At 38.3% G+C, this 14,178-nt stretch overlaps 1 protein-coding gene across 1 annotated transcript in view; it reads right to left on the bottom strand.

The window, feature by feature from the left end:
• The window catches only part of MAEL (maelstrom spermatogenic transposon silencer), a 54,564-nt gene that overhangs the window by 23,216 nt on the left and 17,170 nt on the right, over positions 1-14,178 (bottom strand). Inside the window, exons 6-8 of the mRNA XM_004002727.6 lie at positions 6,224-6,348; positions 5,518-5,572; positions 5,257-5,398 (exon numbers count right to left, since the gene is read on the bottom strand). Coding sequence (XP_004002776.1) covers positions 5,257-5,398; positions 5,518-5,572; positions 6,224-6,348 — 322 coding nt within the window. The remainder of the gene's footprint in view (positions 1-5,256; positions 5,399-5,517; positions 5,573-6,223; positions 6,349-14,178) is intronic.

The raw sequence follows: 14,178 nt of genomic DNA, 5'->3' as shown, positions 1-14,178 counted from the left end.
ACATTCTGTTGAGCACCAGGTTTTTCCATGCAGAAAAGCAATACAAAAATGGAAAACTAGAGAACTCTATGGTTTTAAATGGCAATTGCAGGTTTATGTATGAACTCAGGATGAGATGAAGACAGAGAGGGAGGAGGAAAGGGAGGATGGAGTCGGCAGGTGAGTCTAGCCACTTAAAAATGTGTAGCAAGGGTAGTACACATACATATATTTCCTAGCTCTCTCCACTAAGGAGAGCTAGAACCGAAGATGCTCTAGTAGGAATGAAACCTAGCACCCAGATTCTATCTCCTAAATACTCTCCTCCATTAAACAGAATCAGGGTTCCTTGGATAAAGGGCTAATTTAAAGCTAAAGAAGGAAAAGTAAAAGATGAACCTGGAATAACTGGAGCTGGAAAAGCAAAGAAACACTCAAAGAAGGAGGCAGCATTGTAAAATTAGACAATAACAAAACTCAAACTCCGAACAACAAAGAAACCACTGGCTATAAAGAAACCAATCTGAGCAAAAAATAAGTTAATAAGACATTACAGCTCACTGAATAAGATACTAGGAATATGTAAGTCCACAGTCATAAATTTAAAAAAAGTCAGCAAAAAGGAAAAGCTCCTTTAATAATAAATGTGGAAACAACAACCAAATTAGAGCACCACCATTTCACAAATATAGTCATAACTGACTAGCAGATGATAAGCTAGCAGATTAAATATTAAAGAATAGATAATCTACCAAATTTCAAAGACTCTCCCAACAGAATATTAATTGTACAGTGAAAATGAATAACTTTTCAATGGAAAAATTTGGCAGACATTACCTTAAGCAAGTGATCAAAGTTATAAGTAATGAGATTAAAATCAGATGCCTCCACATCTGACACATCTGAGAAGAGACATCACTTTTGAGGTACTCTTGCTAGAAATACACAGCCTCATACCGATGAAATTACCTGCAGGGAAGCAATGAAGACACAGACACAGAGAACAGACTTATGCAATGGAGGAAGGGGGGGGAAGGGGAGAGTGGATATATGGAGAGAGTGACATGGAAATATACATCACAGTATATAAAACAGATAGCTAACGGGGATTTGCTGTATGACTCAGGGAACTCAAACGGAGGCTCTGTAACAACCTAGACCGGTAGGACGGGGAGAGAGAAAGGAGGCAGGTTCAAGAGGGAGGGGACATATATACATATATAGTTGATTCATGTTGATGTTTGGCAGAAACCAACACAATACTGTAAATCAATTATCCTTCAATTAAAAACAATTACACACACACACACACAACTGCAATCTAACCACGAGGAAATATAAGCAAACTCAACCTGAGAAAAATTTTACAAAGTGACTGGCCTGCACTCTTCAAAAAGGTCAAGACCACCAAAGTCAAAGATCGATGAATAATTCCAGGTTAAAAGGATCCTAAAGAGACATCATAACTAAATGTAACATGTCATCCTGGGTTGGACCCCAGGTGTTTATTTTTTGCTACAGAAGACATTATTAGAACTAGCAAAATATGAATACAGCCTTCAGATTAGACAACAGTATTGATCACACGGACCACAGCCTTGTCTAACTCAATGAAACCAAGCCATGCCGTGTGGGGCCACCCAAGATGGGCGGGTCATGGTGGAGAGGTCTGAGAATGTGGTCCACTGGAGAAGGGAATGGCAAACAACTTCAGTATTCTTGCCTTGAGAACCCCATGAAGAGTATGAAAAGGCAAAATGATAGGATACTGAAAGACGAATTCCCCAGGTTGGTAAGTGCCCAATATGCTACTGGAGATCAGTTGAGATATAACTCCAGAAAGAATGAAGGGATGGAGCCAAAGCAAAAACAATACCCAGCTGCGGATGGGACCGGTGATAGAAGCAAGGTCCAATGCTGTAAACAGCAATACTGCATAGGAACCTGGAACGTCAGGTCCATGAATTAAGGCAAATTGGAAGTGGTCAAATAGGACATGGAAAGAGTGAACATCGACATTCTAGAAATCAGCAAACGAAGATGGACTGGAATGGGTAGATTTAACTCATGACCATTATATCTACTACTGTGGGCATGAATCCCTTAGAAGAAATGGAGTAGCCATCATGGTCAACAAGAGAGTCCGAAATGCAGTACTTGGATGCAATCTCAAAAACGACAGAATGATCTCTGTTCGTTTCCACGGCAAAGCCTATGCCCCAACCAGTAATGCTGAGGACGCTGAAGTTGAACGGTTCTATGAAGACCTACAAAGCCTTTTAGAACACCCAAAAGAGACGTCCTTTTCATTATAGGGGACTGGAATGCAAAAGCAGGAAGTCAAGAAACACTGGGTTAACAGGCAAATTTGGCCTTGGAGTATGGAATGAAGCAGGGCAAAGGCTAATAGAGTTTTGCCAAGAGAATGCACTGGTCATAGCAAATACCCTCTTCCAACAACACAAGAGAAGACTCTACACATGGACATCACCAGATGGTCAATACTGAAATCAGGTTGATTATATTCTTTGCAGCCAAAGATGGAGAAGGTCTATACAGTCAGCAAAAACAAGACCAGGAGCTAACTGTGACTCAGATCTTGAACTCCTTATTAGCAAATTCAGACTGAAATTGAAGAAAGTAGGGAAAACCACTAGCCCATTCATGTATGACCTAAATCAAATCCCTTATGATTATACAGTGGAAGTGAGAAATAGATTTAAGGGAATGGATCTGATAGAAGGAGTACCTGATGAACTATGGACAGAGGTTTGTGACATTGTACAGGAGACAGGGATCAAGACCATCCCCATGGAAAAGAAATGCAAAAAAGCAAACTGGCTGTTTGGGGAAGCCTTACAAATAGCTGTGAAAAGAAGAGAAGTGAAAAGCAGAGGAGAAAAGGAAAGATATAAGCATCTGAATGCAGAGTTCCAAAGAACAGCAAGGAGAGATAAGCAAGCCTTCCTCAGTGATCAATGCAAAGAAATAGAGGAAAACAACAGAATGGGAAAGACTAGAGATCTCTTCAAGAAAATTAGAGATACCAAGGGAACATTTCATGCAAAGATGGGCTCTATAAAGGACAGAAATGGTATGGACCTAACAGAAGCAGAAGATATTAAGATGAGGTGGCAAGAATACACAGAAGAACTGTACAGAAAAGATCTTCATGACCCAGATAATCACGACAGTGTGATCACTCACCTAGAGCCAAACATTCTGGAATGTGAAGTTAAGTGGGCCTTGGAAAGCATCACTACGAACAAAGCTAGTGGAGGTGACGGAATTCCAGTTGAGCTGTTTCAAATCCTGAAAGATGATGCTGTGAAAGTGCTGCACTCAATATGCCAGCAAATTTGGAAAACTCAGCAGTGGCCACACGACTGGAAAAGGTCTGTTTTCATTCCAATCCCAAAGAAAGGCAATGCCAAAGAATGCTCAAACTACCTCACAATTGCACTCATCTCACACGCTAGGAAAGTAATGCTCAAAATTCTCTGAACCAGGCTTCAGCAATACATGAACTGTGAACTTCCAGATGTTCAAGCTGGTTTTAGAAAAGGCAAAGGAACCAGAGATCAAATTGCCAACATCCACTGGATCATGGAAAAAGCAAGAGAGTTCCAGAAAAACATCTATTTCTGCTTTATGGACTATGCCAAAGCCTTTGACTGTGTGGATCACAATAAACTGCGGAAAATTCTGAGAGAGATGGGACTACCAGACCACCTGACCTGCCTCTTGAGAAACCTATATGCAGGTCAGGAAGCAACAGTTAGAACTGGACATGGAACAACAGACTGGTTCCAAATAGGAAAAGGAGTACATCAAGGCTGTATATTGTCACCCTGCTTATTTAACTTATATGCAGAGTACCTCATGAGACACGCTGGGCTGGAAGAAGCACAAGCCAGAATCAAGACTGCCAGGAGAAATATCAATAACCTCAGATATGCAGATGACACCACCCTTATGGCAGAAAGTGAAGAGAAACTAAAGAGCCTCTTGATGAAAGTGAAAAAGGAGAGTGAAAAACTTGGCTTAAAGCTCAACATTCAGAAAACGAAGATCATGGCATCTGGTCCCATCACTTAGATGGGGAAACAGTGGAAACCGTGTCAGACTTTATTTTAGGGGGCTCCAAAATCACTGCAGATGGTGACTGCAGCCATGAAATTAAAAGACACTTACTCCTTGGAAGGAAAGTTATGACCAACCTAGACAGCATGTTAAAAAGCAAAGAGATTACTTTGCCAACAAAGGTCTGTCTAGTCAAGGCTATGGTTTTTCCAGTGGTCATGTATGGATGTGAGAGTTGACTGTGAAGAAAGCTGAGTGCTGAAGAATTGATGCTTTTGAACTGTGGTGTTGGAGAAGACTCTTGAGAGTCCCTTGGACTGCAAGGAGATCCAACCAGTCCATCCTAAATATCAGTCCTGAGTGTCCACTGGAAGGACTAATGCTGAAACTGAAACTCCAATACTTTGGCCACCTCCTGCAAAGAGCTGACTCACTGGAAAAGACCCTGATGCTGGGAGGGATTGGGGGCAGGAGGAGAAGGGGATGACAGAAGATGAGATGGCTGGATGGCATCACCAACTCGATGGACATGAGTTTGGGTAAATTCCGGGAGTTGGTGATGGACAGGGAGGCCTGGCGTGCCGCGGTTCATGGGGTCGCAGAGAGTTGGACACAACTGAGGGACTGAACTGAAATAACTGTAGCAATGGTAATATACTGTTTTGATAACTGTATTGTGGCAACACACATGTACCTGTTCTTACCTACATTTCTGATATTCAGGGTGAAAAGGCAACTCACTCTTAAGTGGTTGAGGAAAAGAAAGTGTTTATTTTTATAAACATATTAAAATATTAACAATTAGAATCTGAGAATGGTATATACAATTTCCTTGTACTAGAGTCCTCCAAATGTTCTGTAAGCCTAAAATATCAAAATAAAAAATACTTCTTATTTTCATATTTCTTATAAGAAGACTATGTAACAGAGTATTTATTTAAATAGATACTATATACTTTCATCAATACGGACACTCTAAATGAATAAACACTGTCATTTTATTTGGTATTTTGGTTTTTGCATTTAGTGATAAGGTAACAATGTATCTTATAATCAGTGAAACCTTATATTCAAGGAAATACAATGATTCCAAAGTTTCATAGGCAAATCATGCTTTAAAAGGCACAAACTAATCCTACTATATTTCTCAGTTCAGAAAAAGTCAGTATTATCATCATAAAATGACATAAGTACCTTGTGTTGCTAGAATAATCCCACATGGCCACCTCTAGGAGGCTCCGAACCCAGGTCTTAGAAGGCTCTTTCAGAAATTTTTGCTGGTAGATCCCTACTACAAGATCCTCTACTGTGAGAAGTTCTAGATCTTGTCTGATTTCTTCCATTGGTAAATAAAAACAAACATAAAATTAGCGAATTCAGGAACACAGAACATGTACATCAAAATGGAAACACAGATACTAAAATACATTTGAACAGTGACCTAGTTTAACTTACCTGATGACTTTGCCATATGCTTCAAACACCAGTTGACTCTGGCTCTATCATCAGACTAAAGAAGAGAAAAAAATTTTACTTTTATTTTCTTCTATCCTCTGTTACTTGCAATTAATAAGGCCCTTTCAAACTGTGGGAGGGAGGATGGGTAAGGGGAAGGGAAAGGCTGAAGAGTCCATGAAAACTAAATGAGAATGGTTGAAAAAAAAAAAAAAGGGTAACATATACTAGAAAATACTGCTAATAATAACCAGTTATGTTCATAAAGCATTGTTAATATACTTTATGAACAGCAAGTGAGATTTGTGTTCATGGTTAGAAATGTTTGATTTTTACTGTTTTATCAAGGAATTACTACAAAAATAGTTCTGAATAAATGGTACTCTTGCCTGGAAGTGACAGGTGTATCAACTAGAAATCCGTCCTTCAGGGTAAAAAGATATTGAAGGTATTTCAGAAGGAGGAACTATAAACATGAAATCTACCAAAGGTGAAATATATTCAGTTACTGCAGTCTTCAAAATCCCTCCAATATTAGAGAAATGTAGAAGAAAAGGCATTATACATACCTAATTACATTCAAAGCAACTAAAAATGAACATATTTTAATACACAGTTAAGACACAGGCAAAAGTTCTTTCTCTGGGTATCTTTCATGGCTCTTCTAAGTAGATGACTTTAAAAGAAATTCTTATGTTGAAATTACCTTGCAGTAGATAGGTGGCCAGTTCCCTGGGTTTGGATGAATGAATCTATAAAGATTTTGTAACACAGTTGCTTGGTCATGCCCAGATTCAAAGTGTGAAATAGGAATCTTGTGACTAGAATCACCTGAAGGAAATAAAAAGGGAGGTAGAGTTAAAATTTGACCAAGACAAACATTATGGATTAGGTATAGAAGGATGGGTATAGGAAGGAGTAGTGGGTAACTTGTATTTAAGTACTTGTATCAAGCCTGGTTGTGGTCAGGTACTTTACACATTTTATCCCATAATGTTATAAAATAGGTAATATACATATTAGAGAAGAGAGAACTGAGAATCACAGAAGTTAACAATAAATTAACAGCTGGTGAACAGTGGAGTCAGGACTCAAGCCCAGGCTTGTTAAGTGAAAGCAGCAGTGTTTTCACCATTTCTATGCCGCCGTTCATCAATATTTTATTAGAAAGGCTGGAGACTCGATAGTAATGATAGGTTTTTAGAAGGTTGTAAAATGGTATTTCCACTTCCAGTAAAATACAGACCAAGTAATACAACTTCCCACAAAAATTTAAGATATGGAAAACAGCTACAGTAGCAAGGGATTATTAGGTCAAAAGCAAAATAAGCCACAGAGGTGATCAAATGCAAAGAGAGGTTATCAAAATGCAAAGAAGTCAGAGAGGTCAGCCTAATTCTGGAGGCAGTTTTTACCCTGGAGTCATTTCCTAATTCCTTAAGAGGAAGTTTACTGGCTAAGAAGTGTGTTTCAGACAGCTTTGGGGGCCTGGTTTGTGAGACCCCTGGTGTCTAGAAAAAGCAATCATAAATCATTTCTAGAAGAGAAATATCAACCTCAAACTACCTTAAACCATTTTTTTCCCCAGATAATCTATATGAATAAACCAGGTACTCACACAACAAAGAGTGAAAACCAAGACAAAGTTGAAAGACAAAATCGAGTCCAGAAGCTCAAGTTTCTGGACACAGATTTTAAATAATCATGCCTATTATTTGATGAGATCAAATTACGAATTTCAACATAAAATTGGAAACTATTAAGAAAAAGAATGCTAGGAACTCTCTGGTGGTCTAGTGATGAGGCCTCAGCATTTCACTGATGGGGCCCTGGCTTCAATCCTTCAAGCAGCGCCGTGTAGCCAATTAAAAAGATAATACAAGGAGAGTTCAAGTTCTGATAATGAAAGACTAAGGAAAAGATGGCACACATCAAACACCTGCTTGAAGGCACTGCAGAGACATAAATGAAGAGAGGAATTGTAAGTCCAAAATCTTACAATGAAGAAATCCTAGAGAGCTGAATCTGGCATTTGGGTTTGTTGGTTATTTGGGCATTTACCAAACCTAGAAGAGATAGAGACTGAGAAACTGAGATTTCAACAGACCTAGAGCTAGTAAGAATTTAAAATATTACTCCAGAATTACTTGCGTATATATAAAAATTTAAAAATTAAAAAACCACTCAATTGTCTTCTGGCCTCCACTGTTTATGCTGTGAAGCCCATGAGAAACTTTACTGATGATTTCTTTGCATGTGTGCCAAGTTACAGCTACTGTTCAGCACTCAAAAATGACCACACATATTAAGAGCTGAATACGTGACTGAGCATCAAGATAAACAGACTACAAAAATATATCCAAAAAAAGAAGATCCCCATAACAGAGTTAACAAACATAAAGCTTTAAAAAACACAGCTTTTTATGTTCAAGGAAATAAAATTACTGATAACTTAAACAGAACCATAAAAAAGAACACATGTAGACTCAAAAACTCAAAATGCATTTCCCAAACCATTTTAGAACGGCAAAACAGCCTTGATGAGAAAATAAAGATTAACCTCAGGTTTAACATGAATGCAAAAATCCTAAAACAAACTACTGGGTTGTCCAAAAAGTTTGGTTTTTCTGTAAAATGGCTCTGGTAGTGCTTAGGTGTCTTTAACTTCATTCAAAACAGTTTTGTTGCATTGTATCGTAACAGCTGTCGTATCAGTGTGCATTTTAAAAAGTTTACCAAAGCTGCTGAATTTTTGTGAAGCCATTTTAATATTGAAGATGGAAGGAAAAAAAGCCACATTTTCAGAATAACATGCTTTATTATTTCAAGGTAAAAATGCAACTAAAGTGCAAAGAAATATTTGTGAAGTATATAGAAAAGGTATTGTGACTGATCAAATATGTCAAAAGTGGTTTGCCTAGTTTCATGGTAGAGATTTCTTGCTGGACGATGCTCCATGGTTGGGCAGACCAGGTGAAGGTGACAGCAAGCAAACTGAGGCATTGAGAACAATGAACTTTATTCCACATGGGAGATAAGTGACATACTCAAAATATCCAACTCAACCACTGAAAATCAAAGCACTATGGTAACTGCTTTTATTAAATATGTTTGGGCTGCACATAAGGGGGAAAAAAAACAACCTTCTTGATCATATTTCTGAATGCAATTCTCTCCTTAAAGCAAAAACATTTCGTTTTCAGAATAAATTATGATGGGTGATAAAAAGCAGATACAGTACAATAATGCAAGTGGAAGATATCATGGGGCAAGCAAAATGAACCACCACCAACCACATTAAAGGCGAATCTTCATCCAAAGAAGGTGATGGTGTGTACATGGTGGGACTGGAAGGGATGAGCTGCTTCTGGAAAATGAAATGATTCATTCCAATAATTACTACTCCCAATTAGACCAACTGAAAGCAGCACTCAATGAAAAGCATCCGGAATTAGCCAAAAGAAAATATAATCTTCCATCAGGATAACACAAGTTTTGCATGTTTCTTTGATGACCAGGCAAAAGCTGATAAAGCTTGGCTGGGAAGTTCTGATTCATCCACCATACTCACTAGACATTGCACCTTCAAATTCCCACTTATTTTGATCTTTACAAACTTCTTTTAAAGAAAAAAATTCCAATTCCCTGGTGTAAAAGGCACCTGGAACAATTCTTTGTTCTAAAAGGTAAAAAGTTTTGGGAAAATGGAATTATGAAGTTGCTGAAAAATGGTAGAAGTTAGTGGGAAAAATGGTGAATCACTGCTTAATAAAGCTCTTGGTGAAAATGAAAAACATGTCCCTTATTTTTACTTTTTAAAAATCAAAGGTACTTCTTGATCAACCCATATTAGCAAATCGAATCCAGCAATTTATTTAAGTTATATAGTGAAAATGCTGGGTTTGTTTGTGGAATGTAAGGTTAGTTTTTCAGATTAGTAAATCACCATATAAACAAAAGACACAAATCATCTGATATCCAGAAAGAGTATTCATTAAAATATGCAACTGATACCTCTAGTGAAACTGGGAACAAAAGGGAACTCTTTATCCTGATAAAGAGTATATACCAAAACTAAAAGACAGAGAAAAACTACAGCAAACAGAATACTCACTGGTGAAAGATTAGAATCTTCACAGCAAGCACACTAGGACAAACAGGTTTTAAATGTTTTAAATAAAAGATACAGATTAGAAGAAGTCATTTCACAAATATAAGGAACTTTCTAAAAACCTCAGAGTTTAGCAAAGGTGGGATAAAACCAAAACAAAAAATAAACAAGTAGAAAATATAATTTTGATTCAATTTAAAAAATACTAGAGAATAATTTTTAAATAAAATCAATTTTATTGCTGAGAAAAATATAATTGAGATCTATTAATATAATTAGCAAGAAAAATGATAAGCTATAGCTAATAAGATAAAGATTATAGAGAAAATTAAGACTTTATTATAAAGAACTACACATTTAAAAAAGTAGCTCTATATTAAAACATTTCTAACTGGGGAATTTTTGCAGAAACTAACGCCAGTGGCATTAATATGTCTCTGGTCAAAACTGTGTAAACATAAAGAATATCATGAAGCTGTCAGTTCTTTTCAAAATGATTCAAAGATTTAAATATACTCAAAATAGAACTGCCTTATGACCCAGCAATCCCACTGCTGGGCATACACACCGAAGAAACCAGAATTGAAAGAGACACATGTACCCCAATGTTCATCGCAGCACTGTTTATAATAGCCAGGACATGGAAACAACCTAGATGTCCATCAGCAGATGAATGGATAAGAAAGCTGTGGTACATATACACAATGGAGTATTACTCAGCCATTAAAAAGAATACATTTGAATCAGTTCTAATGAGATGGATGAAACTGGAGCTGATTATACAGAGTGAAGTAAGCCAGAAAGAAAAACACCAATACAGTATACTAACACATATATATGGAATTTAGAAAGATGGTAATGATGACCCTGTATGCAAGACAGCAAAAGAGACACAGATGTGTAGAGTGGACTTTTGGACTCTGAGGGAGAGGGAGAGGGTGGGATGATTTGGGAGAATGGCATTGAAACATGTATACTATCACGTAAGAAACGCATCGCCAGTCTATGTTTGATGCAGGATGCTTGAAGAAAAAAAAGAGAAAGAAAAAACTATATTTCCCATAGCTTATAAGAATTTATAATATTACATGATGATTTTTAATATTCATGTTACAATGGGAATGTAATTGAATACCAAGATTCATGTATCAAATTAATAACTAAAATAGGTTATAATTAATACTGGGCTATTTTACTTTAGAATGTTATTCTAAACAGTTATGGAGATTGTGAGTAGTTAATTAATAATTTGGTTGATGTCTCCTGTAGGCCAGAAATAGATATTTATCATCATCTGCTTCATACAGTTGTTTTTCACTCATGAGGTATGCCAAACACTTGTGAAAATACTGTATTTTCCTTGCAAAAAAAACAAAAGTAATAAATATACTCAAAATACTGAGATTAGTTTCTCTGCACAGACGACAAGAAGGCAAAGTAAAAGGACCTGAGTTCACTTCCTCTTGCTAACAGTGGGACCCGACTGAGTGACTTCACTTTCATGCTCTGGAGAAGGAAATGGCAACCCATTCCAGTGTTCTTGCCTGGAGAACCCCAGGGACGGGGGAGCCTGGCGGGCTGCCGTCTATGGGGTCGCACAGAGTCGGACACGACTGAAGTGACTTAGCAGCAGCAGGAGACACTAAAAATCACAACTAACTGCTGAAAAACTAGCAACAAAGAGGATTGGAACCTCTCCAAAAAAAAATTCTACCTCCAAAAACATAAAAAACCCCACCAAAACAAGATGGGGGGGGCACATGTGCAAAATAATCAAATCTCATACCTGCCAGCTGGGTGAAGCACAAACTGGAAAATAATTATATCTCAGAAGTTCTCCCACAGGAGTGATAGTTCCGAGCCTCGTGTCAGGCTCCTTAGTCCAGGGGCCTGATATTGGGAGGAGAGCCACCAGAGCCATTTGGCTTTGAAGGCTAGCAAGGCTTGCTGCAAGAGCTCCAGAGGGCTGGAAGGAAGCAGAAACCTCATGGAGAGCACACACAGGATATCATGTGTACCAGGACCCAGGTGGAAAAGCAGCAACTTCATAGGAGTCTCAGCCAGACTTACCTGCTAGTCCTAGAGGATCTTCTTGCAAAGCAGGGGTTGCTGTGGCTCACTGTGGGGACAAGCGCACTGGTGGCAAAGGTTCTGGGGCATGTTCACTGCTGTAAGCTGTCCTGAAGGATACCATTGTAATGCCAAGTCCTAGCCCCACCCAACAGCCCGAAGGTTCCAGTGCTGATGTCTCAAGCCAAAAAATAAACAGGGTGGGAACATATCCCTACTCAGCAGACAAGCTGCTTAAAAGTTTTCCTGAGTTCAGTGTCTTTGTGACCCCATGGACTGCAGCCTACCAGGCTCCTCCCCTCCATGGGATTCTCCAGGCAAGAGTACTGGAGTGGGTTGCCATTCCCTTCTCCAGGGGATCTTCCTGAGCTCAGAGCTGCCTCTAAACACAATCTTTGCCACTGCCCTGCCAACCAGAGGAACAGGACCCAGCTCCAACCACCAGGGGGCAGACACCAGAAGAAAAATGAATTACAATCCTGTAGCCAATGCGACTACAGAGACAGAAAGTGAGACAAAGTGAGATGACAGAGGAATAGGTTCCAGACGAAGGAACAACAACAACAAAAACCAAGTGGAGACAGACAGTCTACCTGAAAAAGAACTGAGTGTAATGACAGTAAAGAGGATCCAAAATCTTGGAAAAAGAATGGAGGCACAGACCAAGAAGATACAAGAAATGTACTGAAAGACACCAAGAAATGTTCAATGAAGGGCCAGATGATATAAAGAACAAACAGAGTAGAAAACACAGTAATTGAAAAATACACTAGAAGGAATCAATAGCAAAAATCAATGAGGCAGAGGAATGGATAAGTGAGCTGGAAGACAGAACGGTGGAACAGAATAAAGAAACAAAAAAGAATAAAAAGAAATGAGGACAGTTGAAGAGAACTCTGAGACAATAGTAAATGCACTAGCGTTCATGTTATAGGTGTCCTGAAAGAAGATGTAGAGAAAGGGCCTGACAAAATATTTGAAGATATAATATCTGAAAACTTCCCTATTATGGAAAAGTCACCCAAGTTGAGGAAGCAGTCATGTACAGCAGAAACCCAAGGAGGAATGTGCCAAGACACATGTTAACCAAATTGATAAAAATAAAAGACAAAAAGAAAATATTAAAAGTAACAAGGGAAAAGCAACAAATAACATTAAGAGAATCCCTGTAAGGTTATCAGCTGATTCTTCAGGAGAAACTCTAAAGGCCAAAAGGAAATGGTTTGACATATTTAAAATGATGAAGGGAAAAATGATAACCAAAAATACTCTACTCAGCAAGGCTCTCATTCATATTTGATGCAGAATGAAAACCTTTATAGACAAGCAAAAGTTGTGAGAATGCAGCACTACCAAGCCAGTTTTATAACAAATGCTACAGAAACTTCTCTAAGTGGAAATGAAAAGGCTGCAACCAGAAACAAAATTACAAATAGGAAAGCTCACCAGTACACACAGTAAAGACAGGAAATCACTCACACAGAATGAGGAGAGTACAAATGCAGGATAATGGAAACGCATCTGAAATTAAGTGACCAGCAACTTAATCTTGGGTATATAGGTGTCTATATCAAAACCTCATGGTAACCACAAACCAAAAATCTATAATGGACTCAACACACAAAAACAAAAAGGTATCCAATGCTCACACAAAGAAGAAAAAGGAATCAACCATAACATGAAGACAGTCATCAAATCACAAGGGAACAAAAGAGGAAGAAAAGAGACCTATAAAATAAGAACAAAATGAACAAATGGCAATAAGCACATACGTATCAGTAATTAACTTAAATGTAAACAGATCAAGTGCTCCAACCAAAAGACATACAGTGGTTGAACGCACAAAAATAAGGCCACATATATGGTGTTTACAAGAGAACCACTTCAGATCTAGGGATACATACAGACTGAAAGTGAAGAGATGGAAAATGACATTCCATGCAAAAGGAAATCAACAATGGAATAACACTCGTATGAGAAAAAATGAACAAAATAAAGACACACAAGATACAAAGAAGGATACTACCGAATGATCAAGTTCAGTTCAGTTGCTCAGTCGTGTCCGATTCTTTGCGACCACCATGGACTGCAGCACAGCAGACCTCCCTGTCCATCACCAACTCCCAGAGTTTACTCAAACCTATGCCCATCGAGTCAGTAATGTCATCCAATCATCTGATCCTCTGCCATCCCCTTCTCCTCCTGTCTTCAATCTTTCCCATAATCATGGTCTTTTCCAAAGAGTCAGTTCTTCACATCAGGTGGCCAAAGTATTGGAGTTTCAGCTTTAGCAATCAGTCCTTCCAACGAATATTCAGGACTGATCTCCTTTAGGATGGACTGGATCTCCTTGCAATCCAAAGGACTCTCAAGAGTCTTCTCCAACACCACAGTTCAAAAGCATCAATTCTTTGGTGCTCAGCTTTCTTTATAGTCCAACTCTCACATCCATACATGATTACTGGAAAAACCGTAGCTTT

Source organism: Ovis aries, chromosome 1, assembly GCF_016772045.2.
Source record: "Ovis aries strain OAR_USU_Benz2616 breed Rambouillet chromosome 1, ARS-UI_Ramb_v3.0, whole genome shotgun sequence".
Lineage (NCBI taxonomy): Eukaryota > Metazoa > Chordata > Mammalia > Artiodactyla > Bovidae > Ovis > Ovis aries.
The sequence above is the reverse complement of the archived record's forward strand: the minus strand, read 5'-3'. Positions and strand labels throughout refer to the sequence as shown.